We start from the raw sequence: 24,353 nt of genomic DNA, 5'->3' as shown, positions 1-24,353 counted from the left end.
ACTCCATATACAGGGGAACACCAGGGCCAAGAAGTGGGAGTGGGTGGGTAGGGGAGCAGGGTTTGCGGGGAAGGTATAGGGAACTTTCAGGATAGCATTTGAAATGTATATAAAGAAAATAATTCGTAAAAAAAAAAATTAAAAGAAAACAAGAAAAGGGGGGCAGGGGGCGGAACAAAGGGAAGGTACTTAAAAGCTAACTTCTGATTCTTGGGGGAAGATACAGAAGAGTTGGATTTAATTTATTGCTACATTTTTATGTGATAGGAATTACTAGGTTGAGCCAAGTGATTTTTATTATGCTTTAGAATATTAAATAGGGTAGAAAGCCTCAGTGGTGAGCAGTGGGCTTAGCTTTGACTATTTTTGTTTAGTATATTTCTGTTATGTGAATCTTCTGTATACTAAGAATAACTGATACAAATTGCCACTTCTGACTGGCACTGAGTACCAAAAGTATGTAATAGTCTCTTTGTTCATCTGTTTTGTGGGGCCGGCCCTGAGATCTCTAGATTATACTTGCAGAAGTTGAGTCTTAGTGCCTGGTGTGCAGCCCCCTCTGTAGGTGTCAGCACTGCAGACACGTGGCTTGTACCGACAACAGCCTTGGTTTCATAGATAGTTGGAAATAGATTATTTTAAGAGTAAAAGCCCTGTAGTGGCACATGCCTTTAATTCTAGCACACAGAGGCAGAGGTAGAGTGGCAAGGTAGGGATTGTCTCTTGAGTTCAAGCTCAGCCTGTTCCACATAGTGGTTACTAGACTAGCAAAGTTACACAATGAGACTCTCGCTTTAAAAAAAAAAGTAAACGTCACATCAAATTTAATTTAATCAAAATCTTTAATTCTCTTAGCTGTTCTTTTTGTTGTTGTTATTGTTGTATCGAGCTCTTTCCCTGTGGCTGATGCTGTTAGCTATTTGATATTTATTTATTGCTCCAGTTCAGAGGTTGGCAAAGAATGGCCCAGGGGACAAATCTGTCCCTACTTCTTGCTTTTGTACATAAGTTTTTTCTAGAGCCCACTCATACTTGCTTTTTTAGAGATGATCTACAAAGCCTGAAGTATCTATACTGTTCTCTGTTGAAAAGGTTGCTAAACCTTGTGTTGCCTCGTTTAACAAAAGATTGGAAGCAACTGTAGTTTATGTCTAATTCTAAAGGTATGTTAAACTCAGTTTTAAATTTTTTTATGTAGTTTATATCATTTGTGGGGGAATGCTGAGGAAAAAGGAAAAAAACCAACAAAAAATGAGCTGGGCAGTGGTGGTACACGCTTTTAATCCCAGCACTTGGGAGGCAGAGGCAGGCAAATTTTTTGATTTCAAGGCCAGCCTGGTCTACAGAGTGAGTTCCAGGACAGCCAGAGCTACACAGAGAAATCCTGTCTGGAAAAAAAAAAAAAAAAAAAAACTGAAGTAATTAGGCTAATGGAATTTCCTTCTCTCAAATACACTGCAGTCATTTGAGCACTTGTTCATGGTAACACTAGTATGCCTAAAACCTGTGTTATGTATAGTACTGCTTAGCCAGTTGAATTTAGGATTCCTGTTTTCTTCTGGTAACAGGTTGAGTTTTTTCTCCCTTCACTTTAAGAAGATAATAAAGATGATAACAGTAAAGATTTAATTTTCAGGTAAATAAAATGTGGTCCTAGGTGAGTTTTTATTTACCTTCCCTGCCCAGGAGGGAAGTGCTCATCAGGTTTCCAATTAGATAGTCATCTGATCTCCTTCAAAGTCATGGCTGTCCTTCCCCTTGTTGAAGTCAGTCAGTGCTGGGTCCCCTTGACACACTCAAGTTTCAAGAGCCTGGGGATCTGAAGTCTACCTACCCTTTGCTTTAGGGTTCATAATTGAAAGTGAGACTTTTTCTCATCTCACATGAATATAATGAGGGTGTCAGAGAACTTTGGCAGAGATAGCAAAGGAGTACCTTGAGACTAATTATAACGTGATGATGGCTTGCTCTAGTGCAGCTTCCAAAAGGGAAATTTGGGTTTGGAAAATGTGATTATGGAAATTATGCCTTTGTGTTTCTTCTTTCAGTTACTGACTACTTCAGAGGAGAAATCAACTGTTAGCTTGTTTGTGTCAATTATGAGGAAGAAATACTGTGGTATTTTTCTGTTATCAATTGTAGTAGTACATTTATTCTTCCAATAGGCTTTAACTTATAACAGTTTGTATTTCTACTTGATGTTTAAAAAATAAATTGTACTCAGTTTTAAAATATCTCCTTACATGTATATGGAAACAATTAGGGCAATGGGAGTAAGGTTGCACATATTCAATAAATATAGTGATATCCCCCCCAAAATCATTATTCTAAATCCAAGAAGTTTGAATTAATAAAAAAAAAATACTCAAAATGCCAAGTAAATTTATCTGTTTATTTTTTGGTGAAAAAATACTCTAGTAAATATGTAGGTTTTACCTCAAGGTAAATAGAGAAATGAGATTTATTAAAGATAATATAGAACGTCAAAATGATGAAGAGGTGGTGAATTTCTTATTAGTAAAAATTGAGATGCTCAGGCCAGCAGGATGGCTTTGTGGGTAAAAGTGCTTGCTGCCAAGCCAGAAGAGCTCAGTTTAATTCCTGGGACCCATCTCCCAATAGTTGGCCTCTCACCTCCAGCTTCCCACCACAGCATACCCACCACCACTACACAGGGGATAAATACTTGTAAAAATGTAAGGTGAGTGCATGTCAGTACCGGTGCCCAAGAAGCCCAGAGCTGGACTTGTGAGTGCCCTGATGTGGGTGTGGGGACTGAACCCCAGCCCCTGGAAGAGCAATCCCCCCCCCCTTTTTTTTTTTTGTAATTGAGACCCTCTTTCTTACTGTGTTCTTCATTTGTTGCAGCGGTGGAATTTCAAAAAGGCTTTCATAATTAAGGGTTTATGTCAAGAAAAATAATTCTTATTAGCCATGGGTAGCCTACATCCACCTTTCTGTGCTTACTGTGCTGCCTGGGTAATGGAGAGAAGATAAATGGTGCCTGAGGTTTTTATTGTTGGGCTTTGTTTTTATTTTGTTTTGGGGGGGTGGGTATTGGTTTGTTTGGCTTTTGGAAGCTGCTATCTTCACTAGACGACGGAGCAATGGCTTTTCCTCTGTAGAGCTCTGTAACAGAGAAGACACTACATAGAACGCACAGTGGGTGCCTGCCACCTGCTGCAGCAACAACACGATTACTTAATCAATTAGGGGAGTGTTGACACTATTTTCTGTACTTGAGTGGTGATTTCCTTCTGTGTGTGTGTGTGGGGGGGGTGAGATCATTAAAACTGAGTCATCACTAAAACTGAAGAAATGAAAGTGAACTTTTTGGGGGTTGATTCAGACAGCTTTCCTCAGCCGGTTGGAGAGAATTTTCGAAGCCTGTTTTCCTTCTGTGTTTGTCCGTGGTGTGGAAGAGGAGGTTCCTTCCCTGAAGCACTTGCTGGAAACACACAGCTCGCCAGCAAAACCGAGAGAGGCCTTAGCTGAGCGTGGGTAAGTAGACACTGTTCTTAGAGCACTGTGACCGTTAGTCTTAGTTGTTATCATTTGTAAAGCTATCTCAACAGCATTGTTTTAAAGTACTGTAATTATAGACCTAATCGTGTAAAAAGACTTAAGGGGAAAATCCCTGTTTCTCTACTGCTGAGATGTTTCTTTTGATGTCTTTAAATCAACATTTGAATCAGCCTGTTATATCATCTCTCCACTACCTAGTGTGGTAAACAATTTGGGGTGTATTCAGACAGTGCCTGACTATCTGACTATATAACCCGGACTGCACTCAAACTCGAGAGTCCCCAAGTGCTGAGATTACACGTGTGTCACACACTTGGCTTAACTGACAGTGTAGACCTGCTTTTCTCACCAGCTCCATATACATATATCTCACCTTCTGATAAAATTTTTAAATCGTGTGTTTTCCTTTTAACTGTATAAATGCTAAATGCATACTTGTTTTCTTTTATACAGTGGCTTCCTAAACCTTATGCAAGATGAGCAGCCCTCATTTGGAAATCCATTCTTTGAAGTGCTATGACATGTAACACTTGTGGGAGCTGTGTAGAGGTGTAGAGCAGTTGTAGCTACCTGCTGATATGCTTGTGCAAGGCCCCAGGTTTAATTTCCACCACTGAAAAAGGAAGGGGTTGATTTTTTTTTAATCTACACATTTTTGAACATTGACATGATATTCAAAAAGTTTATAATTTTGGAGCATTTCAGATGCCCAACTGATAAAGTCTATACAGATATTCCAAACTCTAAACCAGTCTGAAACCTGACACCCTTCTGCTCCCAAGCACTTCACATAGTCTCTGTCTTATTTTCTACATCTTTCTCTGCCCCCTAAGAGCTATTTATACAGTTTTACTTGATCACATTTTGCTTACCAGGCTGTCATCCCTCCTCACCCTCGAAGTTTTAGAGTGGTTCAGCCTAGGCCTCTATAACTGTCATCTTAAGGCTTCCCATGCACATGACGTGTTTTACTGTATTCTGTTAATACAGATGTATACGTTGTTGTTACTGATCTGAAGTTTGACAATGAACTGCCTAGATGTGAGTCTTTCCATTCATTCCACTGACGGCTTGTTCTTCAGAAGCAAACACTTCTTTATTGTTTTGCCTTTACAACTGCTGTCTCTCCTAGGCCTCTGTGTTCCTTTCCTAGGTTCCTGCAAATTATTTGATTTTCAAGTCATTCCATTTCTGGCCAGTCTTTTTATAATTTCTCATTCTTGCCTCTGGAAGTATCCTTTCCTTCTCCAGTGTTTCCTCTCTTCCATTAACTAAGTCACATGTAACTTGTTTGTTTCTCTTTATGGCGCAGTATTTCTTGTACAGGCTTCCACTTGTCTTGATTCCATTCAAGACTGAGATTGCGTTTTGTTCTTTTTCTTCTTGTTTAGTGATTTCTAAGGAAAAGGGGATGGGGAAGGGTGAGGGAACAAGGTGTACAAATTCCTTTCCAAGAGATTTAACCTTAGGAAATAATATGCCATACAATCATATACACAATAAAATACTAAAAGATGGTCACTGCCAGCCTAATAATATTAACCAAAAAGTAAAAGATAACTTATTGAGAGCTGTAGGTTGTAGCCCACCTGAGCTACATAGTGAGATCTGTTTTACACCACAAAAATAATAAACACCCAAATATTGAGTAACTCTAGTAAATTAAAATGGTGGATGCCAAGTGATTTTTTTTCTTTTAAATGTTAATTTTTTGAAATAATGTCTCATGTATAACAGGCTAACCTGAACTTACTGTGTAGCCAAGGCTGAGTTTGAACTTCTGATCCTCTTTCTCCCGAGTCCTGGGATCGTAGACCTGCACCACCATGCCAAGTTACTGAGTGCTGGGGATGGGACCCAGGGATTTGCAAGGCAGAACTCAACCAATAAGCTATAGCCCCAGCCCTTAAATGTTGGGGTTTGTTGTTTGTTTTTACAATAAAAAAAAAAAAAAAGAACAAGCTGGAGAGACAGCTCAGCAGTTAAGAGCACTTACTGCTCTTGCAAAGGGCCTAGGTTCAGTTCCCAGAACCAAAATAGTAGCTCACAGCTGACCAGGTTCAGGGCATCTGACACCCTCTTCTAACCTTTGAAGGTTTGGGTCACATATGTGGTACATATATATACCCACATGCAGACAAAACACTAGACATATAAAATAAATAATCTTTTTTTTTTAAACAGGCTAGTTCCTGGACTGTATGCCTTCATATAAATTTAGCTTACCTTTCTAATGATCTTTAGTGCTAGCTCTTGATTGCACTGAGATAATAGTTAATACAGATAGGTTAGATACGATATTTACTACAGTGCATAGTGTATCATCAGTGTACTGAAGGTGAAGTTTACGGTGAAGGGGCTGGAGTAACCTGTTGTCTTCTTTGTGGCCTTTACAGTGAGTTGAGGGGTGTATGGACCGAACTGCAGGACATCCATGATGCACATGGTTTGCGGTACCAGTGGGGTGGCTCGCATAGCAACAAGAAGCTTTTGTGCTCCTTGGGAATAGACACTCGAAACATTGTGAGTTTGTTAGAATTTTGAAAAATTCTTTAATAAACCTGTATGGTTTTTAAATTTACTATTTTCCTGTTTACACTGTGATTATCTAGCTCTACAGAAAAAGGATTGGCTTAAACGCTAACTTGTTTTGATTAGGCAATTTTAAGACATCATAATGAGCTGGGCGGTGGTGGTGCACGCCTTTAATCCCAGCACTTGGGAGACAGAGGCAGGCGGATTTCTGAGTTCGAGGCCAGCCTGGTCTACAGAGTGAGTTCCAGGACAGCCAGGGCTACACACAAAAACCCTGTCTCAAAAAAACCAAACCAAACCAAACCAAACCCAAAAGACATCATAATGTTCCTCTGAAGTCAGTGGTTCTCAGCCTTCCTAATGCTGCAACCCTTTAATACAGTTCCTCATGTGGTGACTTCCAACCATAACATTATTTTCATTGCTTCTTCATAACTGTAAGTTTGCTACTGTTATGTATGAATCATAATTAAATATCTGTGTTTTCTGATAGTCTTAGGTGACACCTGTGAAAGAGTTGTTCAACTCCAAAGGGGTCATGACCTACAGGTTTGAGAACCACTGCTCTAAGTACTTATTTTTGAAAATTTTTGTTTTTCCTTAACTATAAAATGAAAAATGGACTGAGTTTTATATATATATATATATATATATATATATATATATATATATATATACACACACATGTGTACATACATGCATGTATGTACGTACGTGTATGTATGTACACGTGTATATATGCACACATATAGTATGCATGTACATATGAGCCATATATAAAGCTTAGCTTATTGAGTTCATTATTCACAGTATAATAAAACATCATAAGCATACTAGAAATAATTTTTTTTGTATGACAGACAAATCATTCTCTAAATGCATGTTCTTCCTCCCTAATATACACAGCTATTCACTGGCAATAAGAAGCAACCTGTTATAGTGCCCATGTATGCAGCAGGATTGGTAAGTACAGGATATTTATTGCATTTATTTTAAAAAATCATCTTATATAGCATGACAAAAAAAAAGTAGTTGTTTATCTTGAGACATGGTCTTTCTATGTAGACCCGGCTGGCACAGGACTCTCCATGTAGAACAGTCTGGCCTTTACTTACAGAGATTTGCCTGCCTGAGTTTGCCTCCTGGATGCTAAAATTCAAGGTGTGTATCACTACACTTGCTAGAAAGTGTGCTTTAAGAGGCATTTCAAGACTGGGTATGATGCCTCTACCTGTTATTTCACTGCTTGGAAGGCTGAGGCAGAGTATGGCCACAAGTTTGAGGCTAGCCAGGCTACATAAGTTCTAAACTAGCTTGACTAACACAAAACTCTGGTGCGTGAGAGGCCTTGAGTTTGGTTCTCAGTGTCCACAGCTCACAGCCACCTAGAATGCCAGTTTCAGGAGCATCAGTACCCTGCTCTGGCCTCCATGGGAACCTGTGCTCATGTGTACATATATGCATGCACACATATGTAAATTTTATTTTTAAAAATGTTTAAATTTATCTAGGTAGTGGTGACATTTGCCTTTTATCCCAGCACTGGGGAGGCAGAGGCAGACAGATCTCAGAGTTGAAGGACAGCCTGGTCTGCACAATGAGTCCCAAGACAGCCAACACTGTCTCAAAAACACAAAAAGGAAAGTTTAGATTTTATGTGTGTGATTGTTTTGTGTGTGTGTGTGTGTGTGTGTACTACATGCATGTTTGGTGCTCACAGAGCTCAGAAGAGATCTTCAGGTCTGCTGGAACTGGAGTTACAGGTGGGTGCTGGAAACGGAATCTGGGTCCTCTACAAGAGCAAGACCTACCTACTGAGCAGTCTCTTCAAACTCCCTAAGTATTTTAAAGATTTGCTGTTGTAATCTTAGGGGTACATATTTATGTAATATTCATAATTATATATCCTTCATGTCTTTACATGAGACATTTTTTATATTCCATTATAGATCATGTGCTGTTTTAAATGGAAGATTATTTTTATGTTTAACTTTTTCTAAAATATACTTTTGATGGGTTTTCCTTCTAAACTTTTTTACATGTGTATGTAGTGTGCATATGCATGTACATAGGTAGGACACATGTATCTTTGTTTGTGCATGTGGAGACCTGAAGTTGATAATCAAGTAGCCTCAATTGCTCTCCACCTAACATACTAAGGCAGAGTCTCTTACTTGAACCCAGAAGTCACTAATTTAACTAATGTAGCTAGCTAGTTTGCTCTAAGGCTCTGTCTCTGCCGCCTGATTAAAGGTGCTGGGATTAAAGGTGTGCTTTCCCACCCGCCCGTGGAACATGGATGCTGGGCATCTAAACTCTGTTCTCACCCATGTAAGGCAAGCACTAAAGCTGAGCCATCTTCCCAGCCTGTTTTTTCTAAACTTTTAAGAAGAAAAATGGAAGATAAAATGCCTGGCACATTAGAGATATGTTTAATTCAGTTATTAATTTTAAATAAAACAACATTGAGACTGTGGATGTCCATAGGAGCATGAAAATACCAAATTAGAATATATGGAAATAAGCCAGGACCTTACAGTTTCCATTAATATTGTTAATGTTTTTTTTTTTTTCCCAGATATTCCAGGTAGTTCTAGCAAATGGGAGGCAAAATGTGACTGAATCTTGTTAAAGAATAGAATGAAAACAAGAATCAGTCACATTTTGCCTCTTGTGGGGAGTGGGTTTACATGTGTGGTCAAGGGGAGGACATTGGGTCCTTATTCCTTTGAGGCAGATTGCTCACTGAACCTGGACTAGGCTACAGGCCAGCAAGCCCCAGCTTTCTCTGTCCAGGATTCACAATGCTGGGATTACAGGCATACATGAACAGCTAACTGCACCCATCTTTTAGGTGGGTCCTGAGGATTTGAACTCAGGTCTTCAGGCTTGCACAGCAAACACAGCTATCTGCCCAGTGTCTGAGTTACAGTATCAAGTTTGGTGTTTGTGGGTGAATTATTGCTAAATGAAAATGTCCTATCTATTAAGCAAAAATCTCATGTTATTATAAGGAGTAAATTGAACTTAAGGGGAAAATGTGGTTAAAAACTCAAGAAAACTAAGTGTGGTGGTGCAGACCTATAATCCCAGCACTACGCAGGTGAAAGCAGGAGGGTCAGGAGGGAGTGAGCTCAGGCTCATCCTTTGCTCACGCTAGCTCAAGTTCAGCCCGGGCTACATGAAAAAAACCCTGTTTCAATGAAAAACAAAGTAAGCAACTGTAAAATGAAGTATAAATTATATCACTTATATGTGCCTGTAAAGTACAACTTGTTTTGTTTTGTTTTTCATCCACAGTTTATTTTCTGTGAGTAGGCTCTAATTTTATTGGCATGGAACTGGAACATTATGGTTTTTTTCAGTTTGTTGTGGAATTTTCTGTGCCTGAGGTTTTGTTTTGTTTTTTTAAATTAGTTGCTGCTCACTTACTTACCTTGTATTGTATGCTTCTCTGTTCTAGATGAATACAGTCCAGAACTTTTCTTTAACTTGTTGGTTACTTGCATTTCTTTTTTTCTCAGACAGTAGGACTCCAGAGGCTGTTGTGTAGTCTCTTAGTCTAAGTTGGGCTGGTAGATAATTGGTAAGCTGCCAGCAGGAGCTTCTTGATGCACGTTAGCTGGCTTTAAGGAGTTGGTGGTAGAACTTACACTTCAGTTTTGTACTTTATTGCCTATAATAATAAAAACTTACTGCTTTTAAGGTTTTAAAACACTAAATTTATTTAATGAACATAAATAGATTTATGGGTGGGTAGTGGAATTGTAGCAAGTGTCCCCGTGCCTCCCTTTTTTACTTGCGTAAGCAGTGAACTAGGTAAGGCCCCTCATGCCTGCCAGGCCAGAACTTTTTCCAGGGATGTCTCTGACATAAAGCTTAGCTACACTTCTATTTCTCCTGTGGTGCGTCTCACATGGAAGACGGCACCTGAAATAGTCATTTCAGTTTCTGGTTCTCCAACTTCACCAGAATCATTTGGAAGATTTAAGACACAGATTTCTGTGGGTGGGGTTTGGTGGTGCATACCTTTAATCTCAGTACTAAGGAGGTGATCTCTAAAGCCAAGGCCGGCCAGCCTAATCTACAGAACGAGCTACAGGACAACGTGGGCTCCTCAGAGTAAATTCTGTCTCAAAAAGAAGAAGAAAGAGGAAACAAAAAACAAAGACACACTATCTTAAGCTTCTTTATAATCCGAGGCAGAGCTTGAGAATTTACACGTTTGATCAGGTTTTAGGTGCTGTTGATTGGCAACCACAGCTTGGGCACCACTGGTTTAAATCGTAGTTCAAATTAAGAAGCATTTAAAGCATGTTATAATATACATGGTGCAGCACGGTGACCATGAACTTACTTTCATCTTTTACTACATGGAAGGAGGCCTGCCACATGCATTAATATTAGGAATTGGGAGGCTGGGGAGAAGAGGAGTTCAGTGTGTAAATTGCTTTTCATTAGTTTCTACCTCAGTGAGAGTAGGGAGTCTCCTGAAAGGCAGTTTTAGAAATGTACAGATTTTGAAATTACTGGTTAGTAGCTTTGATCTCATACACATATGCACACATATAGTTAAAAATGATTTTTGTACGAAATATAAACCAATAAATATTTAAGAGCTCATCAGGTTGTTTGGTTTTGTTTGGCTGGTCTCCAGAAGACGTAAGCATAAGCATTTTACCCTGGACCTCAGCTATGGTTTATATACAAAGCCTTGCTGCTTTGTGCTGTTAACCTGAGTTAGCTATTTTCATGTTTGGTAGAACCTTGATACTAAATGATTTGCTTGTTTGTTTCCATATCAATCTATAATATTTTCATTTTTTACTTTAAAAAAGTATGTTTGAATTGTTTCAGATCCAGTGGAGTACATACAGTGTCTTGCCCTCTGAAGTGGCAGTCTGTCTATTCTTTCTTTGCCAGACCCAGAATCTAAGTACTGAGACACCAGCTCAGATTTAAACATATTAAATTCACACTAAAAGACATATGCTTTCAACATACCACTATGTTAGAAATATTGCCTTTTCATATAGTATTAGTGTCTTTTTTTTTTTTTGTCTTTTTGAGACAGGGTTTCTCTGTGTAGCCCTGACTGTCCTGGAAATCACTTTGTAGACCAGGCTGACCTCGAATTCCACCTGCCTCTGCCTCCCAAGTGCTGGGATTAAAGGCGTGCGCCACCACCGCCTGACTAATATTAGTGTCTTAAGTAGCATAAAATAAAATATTATTGAAAATGGAAGATTTGGGACTGGAAAGATAGCTCAGCGGTTAAGAGCACTGACTATTCTTCCAGAGGTCATGAGTTCAATTCATAGCAACCACATGGTGGCTCACAACCATCTGTAATTGGATCTGATGCCCTTTCTGGAGGGTCAAGGACAATGTGGTCATATACATAAAATAAATAATTTTTTTTTAAAAATGGAAGATTTGACTTCAAAACATTTTATTCTAAAATAATCTTTTATATTATATTATTTGAATTTTTTTCTTTTCTCTTACATTGCCATTATTATAAGCTTTGTGTCTATCCATTTCCAATTAATGACTAATATATCTTTTTCAGGGAATGTTAGAGCCCACCAAGGAACCATTAAAACCACTATCTGCTGCAGAAAAAATTGCTTCTATTGGTCAGACAACCATTATGACACCAGAAATAAACACGTGTACATCAGATCCATTCCAGGTAAACTATCCATATGTATCCATTATGCATTTATACAGACACATAATCACACATGCTGGTTTATTTTTCTTAATATGTCTTTCATTTTATATTTGTAAAACTTGAAAGTGGACATGTTTTAGATGTTACTTAACATTCTTAGGCTACAGTGAACAAATTATCTGTAATTTTCAAAAATAAGAAGATAATATACAAAACAAGATTTATTATTAGTAAGTTTTTAAACCAGTCCAAGTCACAGTCTTAGTTTTTAAGATCATAAATACTGACACAAATATAATAAGTGCCAGATTTTCAAACACTAGAAAACACTACATTTGTACTAACGCTTACAAGTTATCTCTAACAAATGTATGTTTGGACAGTTCTTCCCAAAATGTATAGTCTATATCAGTAGCCCACTAAAGCATTGTTCCAGGGTAAAGTAAGTTTGGGGAAAATATTATACGCTCACAACCATCCTTGGAGATTCACAATACACATTCAGTTCCCCTGAGCCCTGCAGTAAATGCTGCTATTTAATTTTAATTTCTTTCTCAAGTTTATTTGACCACAGGTTTTGCAGGGTTCAGGAGGAGAAGATCATACTTTTGTGGAAGTAGTGTTTTGAAGAACATACTTTAGAAAATGATGTATAAATATAGGTCCAACCCTTTCAAGTGTGTTTGAAGAAACATCTGTTTTCACTATTATATGCCACTGCGGGTTTTGTTGTGGTTTGGGTTTTTTGAAACAGGGCTTCTTTTCGTAGCCCTGGCTGGCTGGCTGGCTTGGAACTTGCTTTGTAGACCAAGCTGTCCTCAAACTTAGAGGTCCTCCTGAATGCTGAGATTAAGGTGTGCACCACCACCCCCTGGCACCGTGGTTTATTCTGGGCACAACATAAATTAAACTTCATTTCCAAGCCAGTGCACTGCAGGCTTGGTGTTAGGTGGCAGGCTGTCATGCGTGCTGCCTGACTTTATGGGTGGTTGGGCAGTGTGCTCATCTCCTTTCCTTGCCCTCATGCACTCGTAAGCCTACTCTGTCTGTGGCCTACACCATCAGCCACAGCACACTTCCTGCCTCATCACCATCCTCATCCCTACAGTGGTAGCTGCTTTGCCATACTTACTGGAAACGGAGCTTCCATTTTCATTACTGAGACACTGAGTGTTAGTCTTTCCTCTTTGCTCTTTCCTTTTCTGTACAGCATCCCCATAACTACTGCCTGTTTCGTTGGTTAGCTGTTGCTTGTCATTTTGCCTCTACACCTTAGAAGCATCTTCTAGTCATGACCTTATACCATGTTATATTCTTAACCAAAAGCATATTTCAGATGACCAAATGAAATACATGTATTTTAATTTAGAATTTTGTGCTGAGCTGCTAACTGCTAACCAGACTGTACAATCATTGCTTGGCTCCATACCTGTGGTTCAGGTTAACAGAAGCACCTGACTGCATTATAAGGATTTTCTTCGTATAAAGCGGTGTGTCTTATGTAGTCACTAACATGCCGTGTGAAATCTCTATGCACTTTCTTGGTTCATAGAGTAACCCTCTTGCATCTTGTGGTGGTTGTGCTTTTCAGATGAATGACCGTAGCCTGTAATGATGGAAGTCTGCAAATTATATCAGACAGGAATACCTGTCTTTCCACCCACTCCCCACCCACCCCCAGAAACCATGTACCACACATCCCTTGTGTGCTTTCATTTTCAGCATCACTGAACAGCACTGTCAAGCAAACCACAGTTGCACAAGTCCTTGTCAGTTCCATACCCGGTTCCAGTGTAAACACTTGTTTTATGCTTGGGGTTTCCCCTCTCAACCTGAGCAGCATTTGGCAGTTCTGCAACCTTTGCATTCCCTTGTTAAGGGATTTTAAAACTTGGGAGCCAAGTGTACTGACACACTTGTAATTCCAGCACTTGGGAGACTGAGGCAGGTAAATATTGAGTTCAAGAAGAGATGGAGATTAATAATTAATTAAACCCTGAGAGAACGAAATTCAGTAGATCAGAAATAAAACCAAACAAAAGGTAGAAGTCTTAGAGGGGACAGCAGGGTGGGTGTTGTTGTTGTTTTGCTTTGCTGCAGAGGACGGCGGGGTCTTGAACTCATTTCAGGTCGAGTCAGACTGATAGTTGCCCACCCCATCATCAGTAGCAGCTTAGCCTCTTGATGGAGCTTTGTGAATCCCAGTTCAAGGGTGATTATCTCATACCATGTGCCCATTTCAGGAAGAAACCATACTTGGAAAGGTTAATGACGTGCCCAAAGCTGCAAATCAGTGGATCAGCAGGACTGGAATGAGGGCTCCTTTCTCCAGCCTCCGTGTTTCTGTTCTGCTTCTTCAGTCTGGTTTCTCCAGTGCTTCTGTCTCTGCAGGAATCATCCACTGCACATTACACATAAAGCTATTGCAAAGGCTTTTCTCCACGCGCTTCTCTTTGGGTTGCTTTACTTGTGAAGTCGTTATAGCTCACCACCTTGTTACAGTAGTCTGTTTTTCATCTTCCTCATCTCCACTAAATGTTAATTCATACTTAGTGGCTCATTATCATAATTTTGGTTGTTCTCAAGATGTCATAAATATCCATAAATAGCCAAAATTCCACCAAATCAATGAAATATTTCTAATTATCCAGTTCATTGATATCACTTACATAAATGTTTACAAAAGAGCCATTTGTCCAGAAATAATGTTATTGTATAAACCTACGTTCTGCCCAGTTCTTCACTGTTAACCGCTAAAGGTTTCTCTTTTCCAAAAATGGAGTAAATTAGATCTGCCCAGGTGTATTTGCTCTACAGTTAGCTTTTTTTTTTTTTTTTTAAGATTTTTTTTTCCTCTAAGTTTTTATTAATCTTCGGGTAGGTTATAAACCAGGGTTTCCCTAGCATTATTTTTAACTTATATGAAATTATTAGATATTCATGGTATTACAAAGATAGAACAAAGAAAAGACCTGTGTGTCCACCTATGTAGCTTTTGGCTACCATTCATATAATTACAATAGATATAAGGTATAGTCAGGAATAAGATACCGATTCATTTATATATAGTTATATATATCTTGGTCACAGGTGTCGATGCAGGTACCACCCCGCAGTCAACATACAAAACTCTTCACTCACCACAGAGCTCCCTTAGGAGCTGAGGATTGAACGCAGGTTGGGAGCCAGTGCACAGCACAGACATAGAACAGAGACACTGCATAGTTACACTCCCTCCATCCACCCTCCACCCCAGGCATCTCTTGATGCTAGCCTTTTACTTGGGATTATACGTCCTTCTCAGCTCCAAGCTGGACAGACTGAACTTGATTTTTATTAGTCTACCTGTCCTTCTTTTACCAAGACAATTATAATATTGCCTCCAAAGAACTAATTCATGTTCCTGTCCTACAGGTAATAGTGTCTTTACCCAGAAAGAAAGTAAGTATACTGTTGTGACAGTGCCTTCCTCACAGGGAAGCATGGCCAGCAGTGCCAACGGCATTCAAGGAAATAAGCAACTGTGTGTTGGTGTGCAAATGCCTGATAGAACACAAGCTATTTCCACACGCACGTCTTGTCAGCATAGCCACCAAAAGAGAAAACAAAAACTTAACGTGAGGAACATTTGCCAGCCAATTTCATTTATATTATGAAATTGAAAACCCTAGAGTAGTAATCACTTATAAGAATTCATTTCAGCATGGTGGCTCACACCTTTAATCCCAGCACTTGGGAGGCAGAGGCAGGTGGATTTCTGAGTTCGAGGCCAGCCTGGTCTACAAAGTGAGTTCCAGGACAGCCAGTGCTACACAGAGAAACCCTGTCTCGAAAAACCGAAAAACAATAACAAAAAAAGAATTCATTTCAGTGCATTATTTCATAAATCTCCCAAGGTATGGTTGTGCATGCTATGATCACACTCGGAGGACTGAAGAGGAGGAGTGTGAATTTAAAAACCAGCCTGTCTTTACATAGTCAGTTTAAGGCCAGCCTGAGCAACTGAATAAGACTGCCTCAGAATGAAAAAGAAAAAAAAATGTAATTTCATGTAATTTCTAAGTGAGAGAAGTTGACTAGAATAAATACCTGACCTGTTGTGGGGCAGGTCTGTTGAATAGCCTCGAGCATGAGGACCGTAGGTTTGACACTGTCCTGAGAAGGTTAGCAGGACCTTGTCTCAAAAATATATTAATTAGGCCAGAGATATGGCTCAGTGGGTTAAAAATACTTGCCTGTGTGCAGGCATCTAGACCTAAGTTTGAATCTCCCACACTCAAATAAAAAGAGGGTATGTCATTCTGAAGTTGTAACCCCAGTTCTATACAGGACAGAGGATGGAGGATCCTGGGCCTTGCACTCACAATCTGTTTTTTTCTCTCCCTCTCCCTCTCCCTCCCTCTGCACTACACACACACACACACACACACACACACGTGCACACACGCTTTAAATTAAATATCTGCAAATGAGCACGTTAAAAATGAACATTCCATCCAGTGCTGGTGGACAGACCTTTGTTCCCAGCACTCAGGAGGTAGAGGAAGGTAAATGTCTGCGTTTGAGGCCAGCCTGGTCTGCAGAGTGAGTACCAAGCCAGCTGTACTCCAGAACTACATAGGAAGGCCTTGTCTCAAAAACAGACAAAGTGCATCCTATTTTTTGGTGCACAGTTTCTTTTCTTTTGAAATAAGGAAACTTGTAAAGAACTAGAGACCTTGGACTCTGTTCCTCCTTGTTCTGTATCATGAGACCAGCTAAGTTAGTAAAGACCATCTAGAACGAGTTATTTAGTAGTTACTCTCATCTTAGATGTCACTTTCAATGTAGTTCCTTCTCTGTCATGTTGTATTTTATGTTAGTGTTACATGACTAGTATTTAAATAAAGGTAATCACTAAGTCAAAAAACGTCTGTTTTAAATCCTTTTCTTGAAATTTAACAGTTTAAAACATAGTATCAATAAGTATACTGTTTATAAGTTTTCCAATTTCAGCTTGTTAATATTTGCAAATAGCCTGAAATTGTAGTTATCCAAAATTTGTCAGTAGGTACATTGTTGCATAATGGTCTTATTGTACTTTTGAGGGAGTTGCTTTGTTTTAGGAAATCTTTATGTTGCTACTACCTATACTGATTAATTTTGATTGTTTTGTTTTTGTTTTGGTTTCAACTCTAGGAGTCTCTCCCACCTGTCCAGTTTGACTGGAGTAGCAGTGGCCTTACTAACCCTTTAGATGGTACGTCTCTCCGTAGAGCCTCTAGCACCAGGGCTAGAGCTAAGAAAGCTACACAGTTCAGACAAACTTCTCTCTGCTGATTTCCTTTTTTGTTTGAACATAACTTCTTATTCTTATCTTTGGAAATTCAGGCTTTCTTTCTAAATAGCAATTGCTCAAGATACCAGCCATTAATGTTACCAACAATATTAATGCTCAAGTAATGGTAGTAAGAATAAGGTAAAGTTTTAGTTTCTTTATCTTAAGTCAAAATTAGATAGTTTAAATGATATTTTAGCTAGGACCGATTTGTTTGAATGTTTTATAGCTTCCCTTTGTGAACTGTTCTTGGACACACAGTCTTGTGGCTAGCGGTTGCTCCAAAGCATAAAGCACAATTACTCACTTAACCAAGACCAGTGTGCAGATAGATCCAGATTATGACATAATTAGTCTTTTATAGAGTACTTATATGCAAATGGAAGATGGATGATTTTCATGATTATTTTTATCTCCAAATGCTAACAGAGCAGTTCTAGAAATCAGTGATTTTTTTCTTAGGACCTTTAAACTCTAAACGGGGAGTAACTTACGCAAGTACCGTAGGGTCTTTCACACACAGTGCTAGAGTTCCAGTCCATGCTGTGGCTTTCCCATGGACTCTGATTTATAATTGCTTTGTAAGTAGTTGAGCCATTGTCTAGAACACTATCACTGTCATCTCAGTGGTACTTAGCATGCCATTGCCTGAGACACTTACCAGCTTTTCCTTAGAGCTGGGATTCTAGGATACCTGGAGACCATCTATTGAATGTCCTGCTGAAGGAAAGCCTGGATGTACCTTTCGCTGTTGTCTGGTGTCTTTAGTCAAATCATCATGCTCTTTATTAACAATTTCTTTAAAAATGTATACTATTTGTGATTACTATTGCAGAGTTAAAGGGGAACAGTACAGCGTGTGCATCAGGGTAGGGCAGTTACTACATCTATATTACGTTATGTTAAAGAAGTTCATGTATTGGTGCATGTCCTGAGACTCAGAACTTTGTCATTCTTTTGAAAAGCATTCATTAGAAACCAGAAATTGCTCATAGAAACTAACATGAAAGATGGGGCATGTAGTGATTTAATGCTGGGTTAAGATTAAGTATTGTTTCCCTTTAACTAGTGTGCCTTCTCTGGTCTTTCTGATACTTTTCATTTTGGATTGAAAGAACTGACTTCTCACTAAAACGTAACAAAGTGTTACATTATTTACATTGTACACAAGGAAATCTACATTGAGTTAAATTGTTACTTTAGTTATAAAAACCTAATGCTGTACACATTGTTTTAATGTTGATTTTTAAAATGTGTAATGACTACTAATTATAACCTGCATGTTCAAGTGTGTGTCTTACCCCTTTTCACACGTAACCCCTCCTCCCTTGGCTTACCTTCTGTGTGGCTGCCCACCAACACGGTCACTGAATTCCAAGCTAGTGGAGGTTCCACTCTCCTGAACCTTGATTTCTTTGGGCCCGTGGATGACAGTAGCTCTAGCAGCAGCACAATCCCAGGTCAGCAGAGCGTTCAACCATAGTTGTGATTACTTACTAAAAGCATGACGACATTTGACTTTCCTATAAACAAGGAACCAGGTAGACGCGTTCTCCCCACTGCCTTCCTTCATCCAGCGTCCTTCTGACAGCTGACTGCAAGAAACTACTTACACAGAATACAGTCCTAAGGGAAATCTCTCAGAGGGTTATATTCAGAGCTGAAAGCAGTTTCTGCAATAATAGGACCCTAATGGCTTTAGACAGCTAAGGATGTTTTGGTTTTCACCCGCTCTAAATGGAAAATGTATTTATATGCTTATTTTGAAAGCATATTCTATAAAGCCATTTGAAAATAGCACTAGCGAGATAAGAACATGTCTATAGTAATGTAACTTTTACAAGTTCTAACATTTTAATTAGTTCTTATTAGTGCTGCTAAATACAAAATTGAATCAAAAATGTTGGAATCTAGCATATAGTTATATAGTCCCATATTTAAAAAATTACTATTTTTATGTAGCTCTTATATAGAAAGCATACTGTTAGCCTCCATGGAGAATAAAAAATGTTAACAAAAGTTAGTAGTAGTAAGCCACTGCTATGAACCTAACAGCTACAAACTAAGCTTTCTAGGACCTGTTAATGCTCTGCCCTAGTTCATTGACCAAAGGACTAATGTACTTTGTCATTTTCTAACCGAATAAAAGATCAAAATTATAATGGCATTTTAATGTTTACATTTTGTTGAATATGATTTTAATGAATCCCTGTCCTCACTGATGCTCAGACAGCTGCTGGGGTAAATGCCCCGGGATGCATACTGAGGATCCCCGTCTGTGCTCACTGGTGGCCAGTTCTGTAGCTAGCCCCGGGTTCCTAAGAATTGGGGGTGTTTTGTTTGGGGTGAGTCTTATTAGGTAGCCCAGCCACCCACTTCAATGGTTTATCAGCCACAAATATGAAGGAAGAACAAAGCCAGCTAAGGGCAGTCCTTCCCCAGGGTACCCTTCTCTTATATCCAGCTAGGGAAACCCCTTCTGCCACAGGGAAGGCCCACAAATCTCAGGTGGAATGAATAGATTTCTCAAATCTAAGCTCCTAGTTTTCATTTTCATTGTTGTCAAGATTCTTGAGAGTATATGAAAAAAAGTCTGTATTTGGTCTTGTTACTTACATCAATTTGATACTTTACTACTTAAAGCTCTACTAAGAATATCTGACTTAGGGAACAGCCTGGAGGAGCTAAAATTGTCATGATGCTTACTAGAGATAAAGGGGGAAGCTAAGAGTTACCTGAGTTCTCTCAGCTAAATTTAATCAGTCTGCATTATAATGAAAAAGAGGTCACTTTCTCTTTTGGCTACAGAAAGCTTGGATTAGATTTCAAATGTGCTTATATTTTAAATTTGTTTAAAAAGCGTTGATAGGAGCACAAATAACCTGGTTGCCTAAAGAAGTGCGGAGATGGCCTGATAATTGGGCTCAGGGTATAGCTGCAAGACTGGGAAGGTTAAGGCTGCAGTGGATGTGAGCACAGCATGGTCCAATGCAGTCTCTGCCCTGGGAAACCTTTAAACTCTGGGTTTTCATCAGTATGCTCTAGGTCGCTGTGTAAATTTGTTTACAGTGAATTTGCCTTGGCTTTCTTTGGGTTTCATTAAAACTCCCCCTGCGTCAGGTACAAATCCCCTCTTTAGTGTTAGTCTCACCACTTATTTGTCCTTTCTTAACTTGTTTATGGGAAAGTCATTTTTTCTTAGCTTGCTGTAAACTATCGTGTGTGTGATTTTTTTTTTTTTTTTTTTTTTTAGGAGGTTGGCATAAAATTTGGCTGGCTACTTTAATTGTATAATTAAGCTGTGCCTCATTAAGGTTCTACTTTTAAAAAATTCCATTAAAAACTCTCTGTAGTTTATAGTAAATAATTGGCTTGTTTCTGAAAAAAACGTTAACTCTAATTGTTATCTCAATCATTTTTTTGGTTTGGGGGCAGATTATGGAGGGGAGGAGTGTTGTGTGGGGTAGAAGGAGATTTTCTTCTGTCATTGTCAGTGCTGTTGTTTTCAATCTGCCATTTACTGCTTGGCAGCTGAGTGTCCAGTGCTGGATAAACTGCTGTTGCCACTCAGGATGCAGTTGTTCTGCGTGGTACACAGATCTCACCCTCAATACTGTGGGCACTTGGAAGTTCACCTTAAACAGTGGAAGAGAGAAAGAAACAGTTTTGGCTCATTGCTCTTTATATACACATTTACAGTTTTATACATTTTAACTTTGGCCTGTATGCTTATTGGAGGAAAACTGAGGTTTCAAAGTATGTCCTGAAAGTGTACATTAATGAGCTATTAAGACCTTGGGAGTCAGTGTGCACCTTCCTCCTCGTTGAACTCAGTAACTGTGGAAGCTGCTGTTTGTTTGATTTCTCTAACATCTGAGATCCATCTGTGCTCATAGAAGAACTTGTTCATGAGTTTATTATACATTTTACTTAATCTGTAGGCTTTTCTTAGAAAATAAAATTGAACCAAGTACAGCCATGCACACTTGTAGTCCCAACTGAGGCAGGAGGATCACCTCAACCTCAGTAGGTTGAGGCCAGCTAGAGTAGTATTGTAATGCCCTGTCTCAAAGAAGAAAGAAAAAAAAATTGGAGACGCTATTAAGCATTTTTTGTAAAGGGATGCTTAACTATAGCCCCACCTTAGCTTCCTTCCTGTTCCTCTCGCTGACTACCATAGCTGCAGGCCAGCAGGCTTACATCAGATACACATGTGTCACGGGTCCTGGGAACAAGGGTCCTCATTTCTCCCAGAGTAGTGCTCTTAGCCACTCCACCTCTTACCTGAAGAACATGCAGTCCGTTTTTAGTATTAAATTGATGCTTTAAATAATTGTGCTTCTCTTTAGTCATGTCTAAGATAACCAAATTACCAAATCACTTTCTATACTAGCAACTTTATATTAATCTCCAAGTCTCTGACGTGAAGAAAAATACCCAAGTCTTAAAAGAAAAAAAATTTTTTTTGATGAGATTAGAGCAAGGTTCAAAATTAGGTTCATTAGCCAGTTTAAAAATTGAGGATATTGAGCTGGAGAAAGCGGTTAAAAGCACTGGCCACTCCTCCAAAGGCCCTGGAACCAATCCCCAGCCACCCACACAGCAGCTCCTAACAGTCTCAACTCCAGTTCCAGGGGATCCAAATACCTTTACACAGATAGACATGCAGACAAAACACCAATACACATAAAAATAAACATTTTTTAAAAATGAGAATGTTGGAGGTCAGGTGTGATAACTCATGCCTGTAATCCCAACACTCAGGAAGCTGAGGCAGGAGAATTGTCATGAGTCAAAGCCAGCGTACAACAGAGTAAGACCTTGTCTTAAAATAAGATAAAAAATTTTGAGAATATCAGCATGCTCCTATTTATAAACACTATGTGTCAGAAATGAATACAAAACTGACTGATAGAAATTCTTGAAGCATTTGAAAGGCATCAGCTACATACAACATGTATTTCAAAATGGGATTTTTATGTATTCCTTTTATAGATACTTCAGAGCCTACCATTTAATAAAGAAAAACATGAGGCTAGCTAATTGGCTCGGTGGTTAAGAACACAAGCTTCTCTTGCAAAAGACCTGGGTTCGATTCCCAACACCTACGTGGTGGCTCACACTGTCTGTGACTCCAGTGCCAGGGACTCCAACAGCCCTTCTGGCCTCCTCAGGCAGGAGGCATGCATACAATGAACATACATAAATGCAGATAGATACACATAAACAAAATAAAATTAGATGAACACAGAGAGCTCAGTGGGTAAAGGTGCCTGCTGTCCAAGTTGGTAACCTGAGTTCAATCCCCAGAAACTCTGTAAGGTGGGAGGTTAGAACCAGCTGCAAAAGTTATCTGGTATCCACCCACTTGTAGCATGTGTGCCCTCATGTAGCATGGTTAGTAATGACTGCTCACATTTGGAAGAGCAGCACTTGATCTGACAATGACAGTGAGTGGTGCTTATGCAGACTCACATGTGGATAGAGTATTGCTGTACATCTTGTCGCTCGCTCGCTCTCTGACCCATGCAGCTTGCCCTCACTCACTGTCATTCTGTGCTGTAAGGTGTGGATCCAGAGTTATATGAGTTAACAACTGCTAAGCTGGAGACCTCCACCTCAAGCCTCAGAGTGACTGATGCATTTGCGAAGCTCATGTCTACAGTGGAAAAGACAAGCACGTCAACCAGGTAAATGAACCTGAACTTAGCCCTAACTTTGTATTCTGGTTTAAATGGCCACAAGCAAAGTATGCAAGAGGTAGCGCTTGTGTGCTATGCTGACTTTGTATCTTAAAGCCTAGAGGATGTCAAATGGATGTTTAATGATGAGTTTTGTTGGAAATGACTGACAGATGACATTTTCTTCTCCCCACCCCCATAGAAGATGATTCTGGTACCACTGGGAACATCCCTATCCTTTCATAATTATGGAGAAAAGCATTTTCCAGAACCAGTTTTATTCTCCTGGGGTTACATAAGCCTCTGTGTTCACTTTGAAGCTAAGACAGAGTAAAGATATTTTAATTCAGAACTTTCACTACTGTGTACCTAACTTGAGCTATCATGAACTTCTTTACCAAACTTAGGGAGCCTCTCAAGGGACAGTCTTATCTTATCTTCTGCTGTCAGAGCCAGAGACAAGGAATGTCCTGTGGACCTTATACTTAGGCTTTAACACAGTTAAGTAACCCGTGCTTTGACAAATTAAACACAGGTAAGCCGGTTCCTAGTAGTAGGTGGTTCAGACAGGACATCACTAGTGCCAGGGCAGGAGCTGATTGGTCAGCTGTCTTCTCTGTTTCCCAAATCATCATCACCCATCTGTATCTTCCAGATGTGTATGTGTCAGTTGCCCACTTTGGGAATTTTAGAATCTCCTATTGAATAACAGACACCATTTAGAGTTAATTCTTCTATTAAAACAAAACAAAAAAAACATCTTTTTTCTATTCTTTTTAACTTAAACTTGAATGATTGCAATCTCTTTGGGTTGTTTGTTGGTTTTTTTTGAGACAAGGACTTGGTGTACAGCCCTAGCTGTCATGAAACTTGTTATATAGGCCAAGCTGGCCTTGAACTTAGAACCAACTGCCTGTGTCTCCCAAGTGATGGGATTAAAGGTGTGTGCCAACACGCCACCATGACTTAAAGAACTGTTGTCTTTTACTTTATTCCCTGCAGGTGTCCATTCTGCAGACACTAATAATTTTTAAAGACTGCTGCCGTTACTCGTTTGATGGCTGTAGGTGCCTATAACCAGGAAATAGATTTGGAGCATGTAGGTCCTTGTGTCCACAGGTGCACTCCATTGCTGTCACTGTTGGCACCCTGGTTGTGGGAGAGCCAGTCCCACTGCTGCTTCCCTTTCCCTGCAGTCATGAGAGTTCATCTGTTGTGCCAGTAGGAGGAGCTCTACTCCACTTTGTTAGCCCTGTGCCTTCATTTTTGTAAGGCCTCCTCCTAGACAGACTGTACTGCCCAACCTATTACGACTAAACTTCATCTTCTGAAATAAAAGAATACATTAAAATTGTAGCACACATCTAGGAGGGAAGCTGTAGCTGCCAAAGAGAGTCTCTGTGATAATTATGTGACCTTTCTGCTGTTAGGACACTAGAGAACAAACCCAGAGCCTTGCAGACTCTAGGCTTTACTACTGGGCTATTTTCTCAGACCCATTTGAACATTTAAAATGAAGTAAGCTGAAAAAAAAACCACGAACTTTGGGGTTCATTTGGAAGAAGGTTTTGTTTGAAAATAGTGAGGAAGATATCCACATGTTACTATTAGAATTTAA

At 39.4% G+C, this 24,353-nt stretch overlaps 1 protein-coding gene across 2 annotated transcripts in view; it reads left to right on the top strand.

Annotated features, from left to right (window-relative positions):
- Aftph (aftiphilin) overlaps positions 1–24,353 on the top strand; it is a 58,033-nt gene that overhangs the window by 27,667 nt on the left and 6,013 nt on the right. Inside the window, exons 3-9 of one of the 2 annotated variants that reach the window (XM_021177747.2) lie at positions 3,350–3,501; positions 5,922–6,048; positions 6,967–7,023; positions 11,633–11,755; positions 16,916–16,976; positions 18,434–18,514; positions 22,621–22,744. In XM_021177747.2, coding sequence (XP_021033406.1) covers positions 3,350–3,501; positions 5,922–6,048; positions 6,967–7,023; positions 11,633–11,755; positions 16,916–16,976; positions 18,434–18,514; positions 22,621–22,744 — 725 coding nt within the window. The remainder of the gene's footprint in view (positions 1–3,349; positions 3,502–5,921; positions 6,049–6,966; positions 7,024–11,632; positions 11,756–16,915; positions 16,977–18,433; positions 18,515–22,620; positions 22,745–24,353) is intronic. The other variant, XM_021177748.2, reaches the window with a different exon arrangement.

This window comes from Mus caroli, chromosome 11 (assembly GCF_900094665.2).
Source record: "Mus caroli chromosome 11, CAROLI_EIJ_v1.1, whole genome shotgun sequence".
NCBI classification, from domain to species: domain Eukaryota; kingdom Metazoa; phylum Chordata; class Mammalia; order Rodentia; family Muridae; genus Mus; species Mus caroli.
The sequence above is the reverse complement of the archived record's forward strand: the minus strand, read 5'-3'. Positions and strand labels throughout refer to the sequence as shown.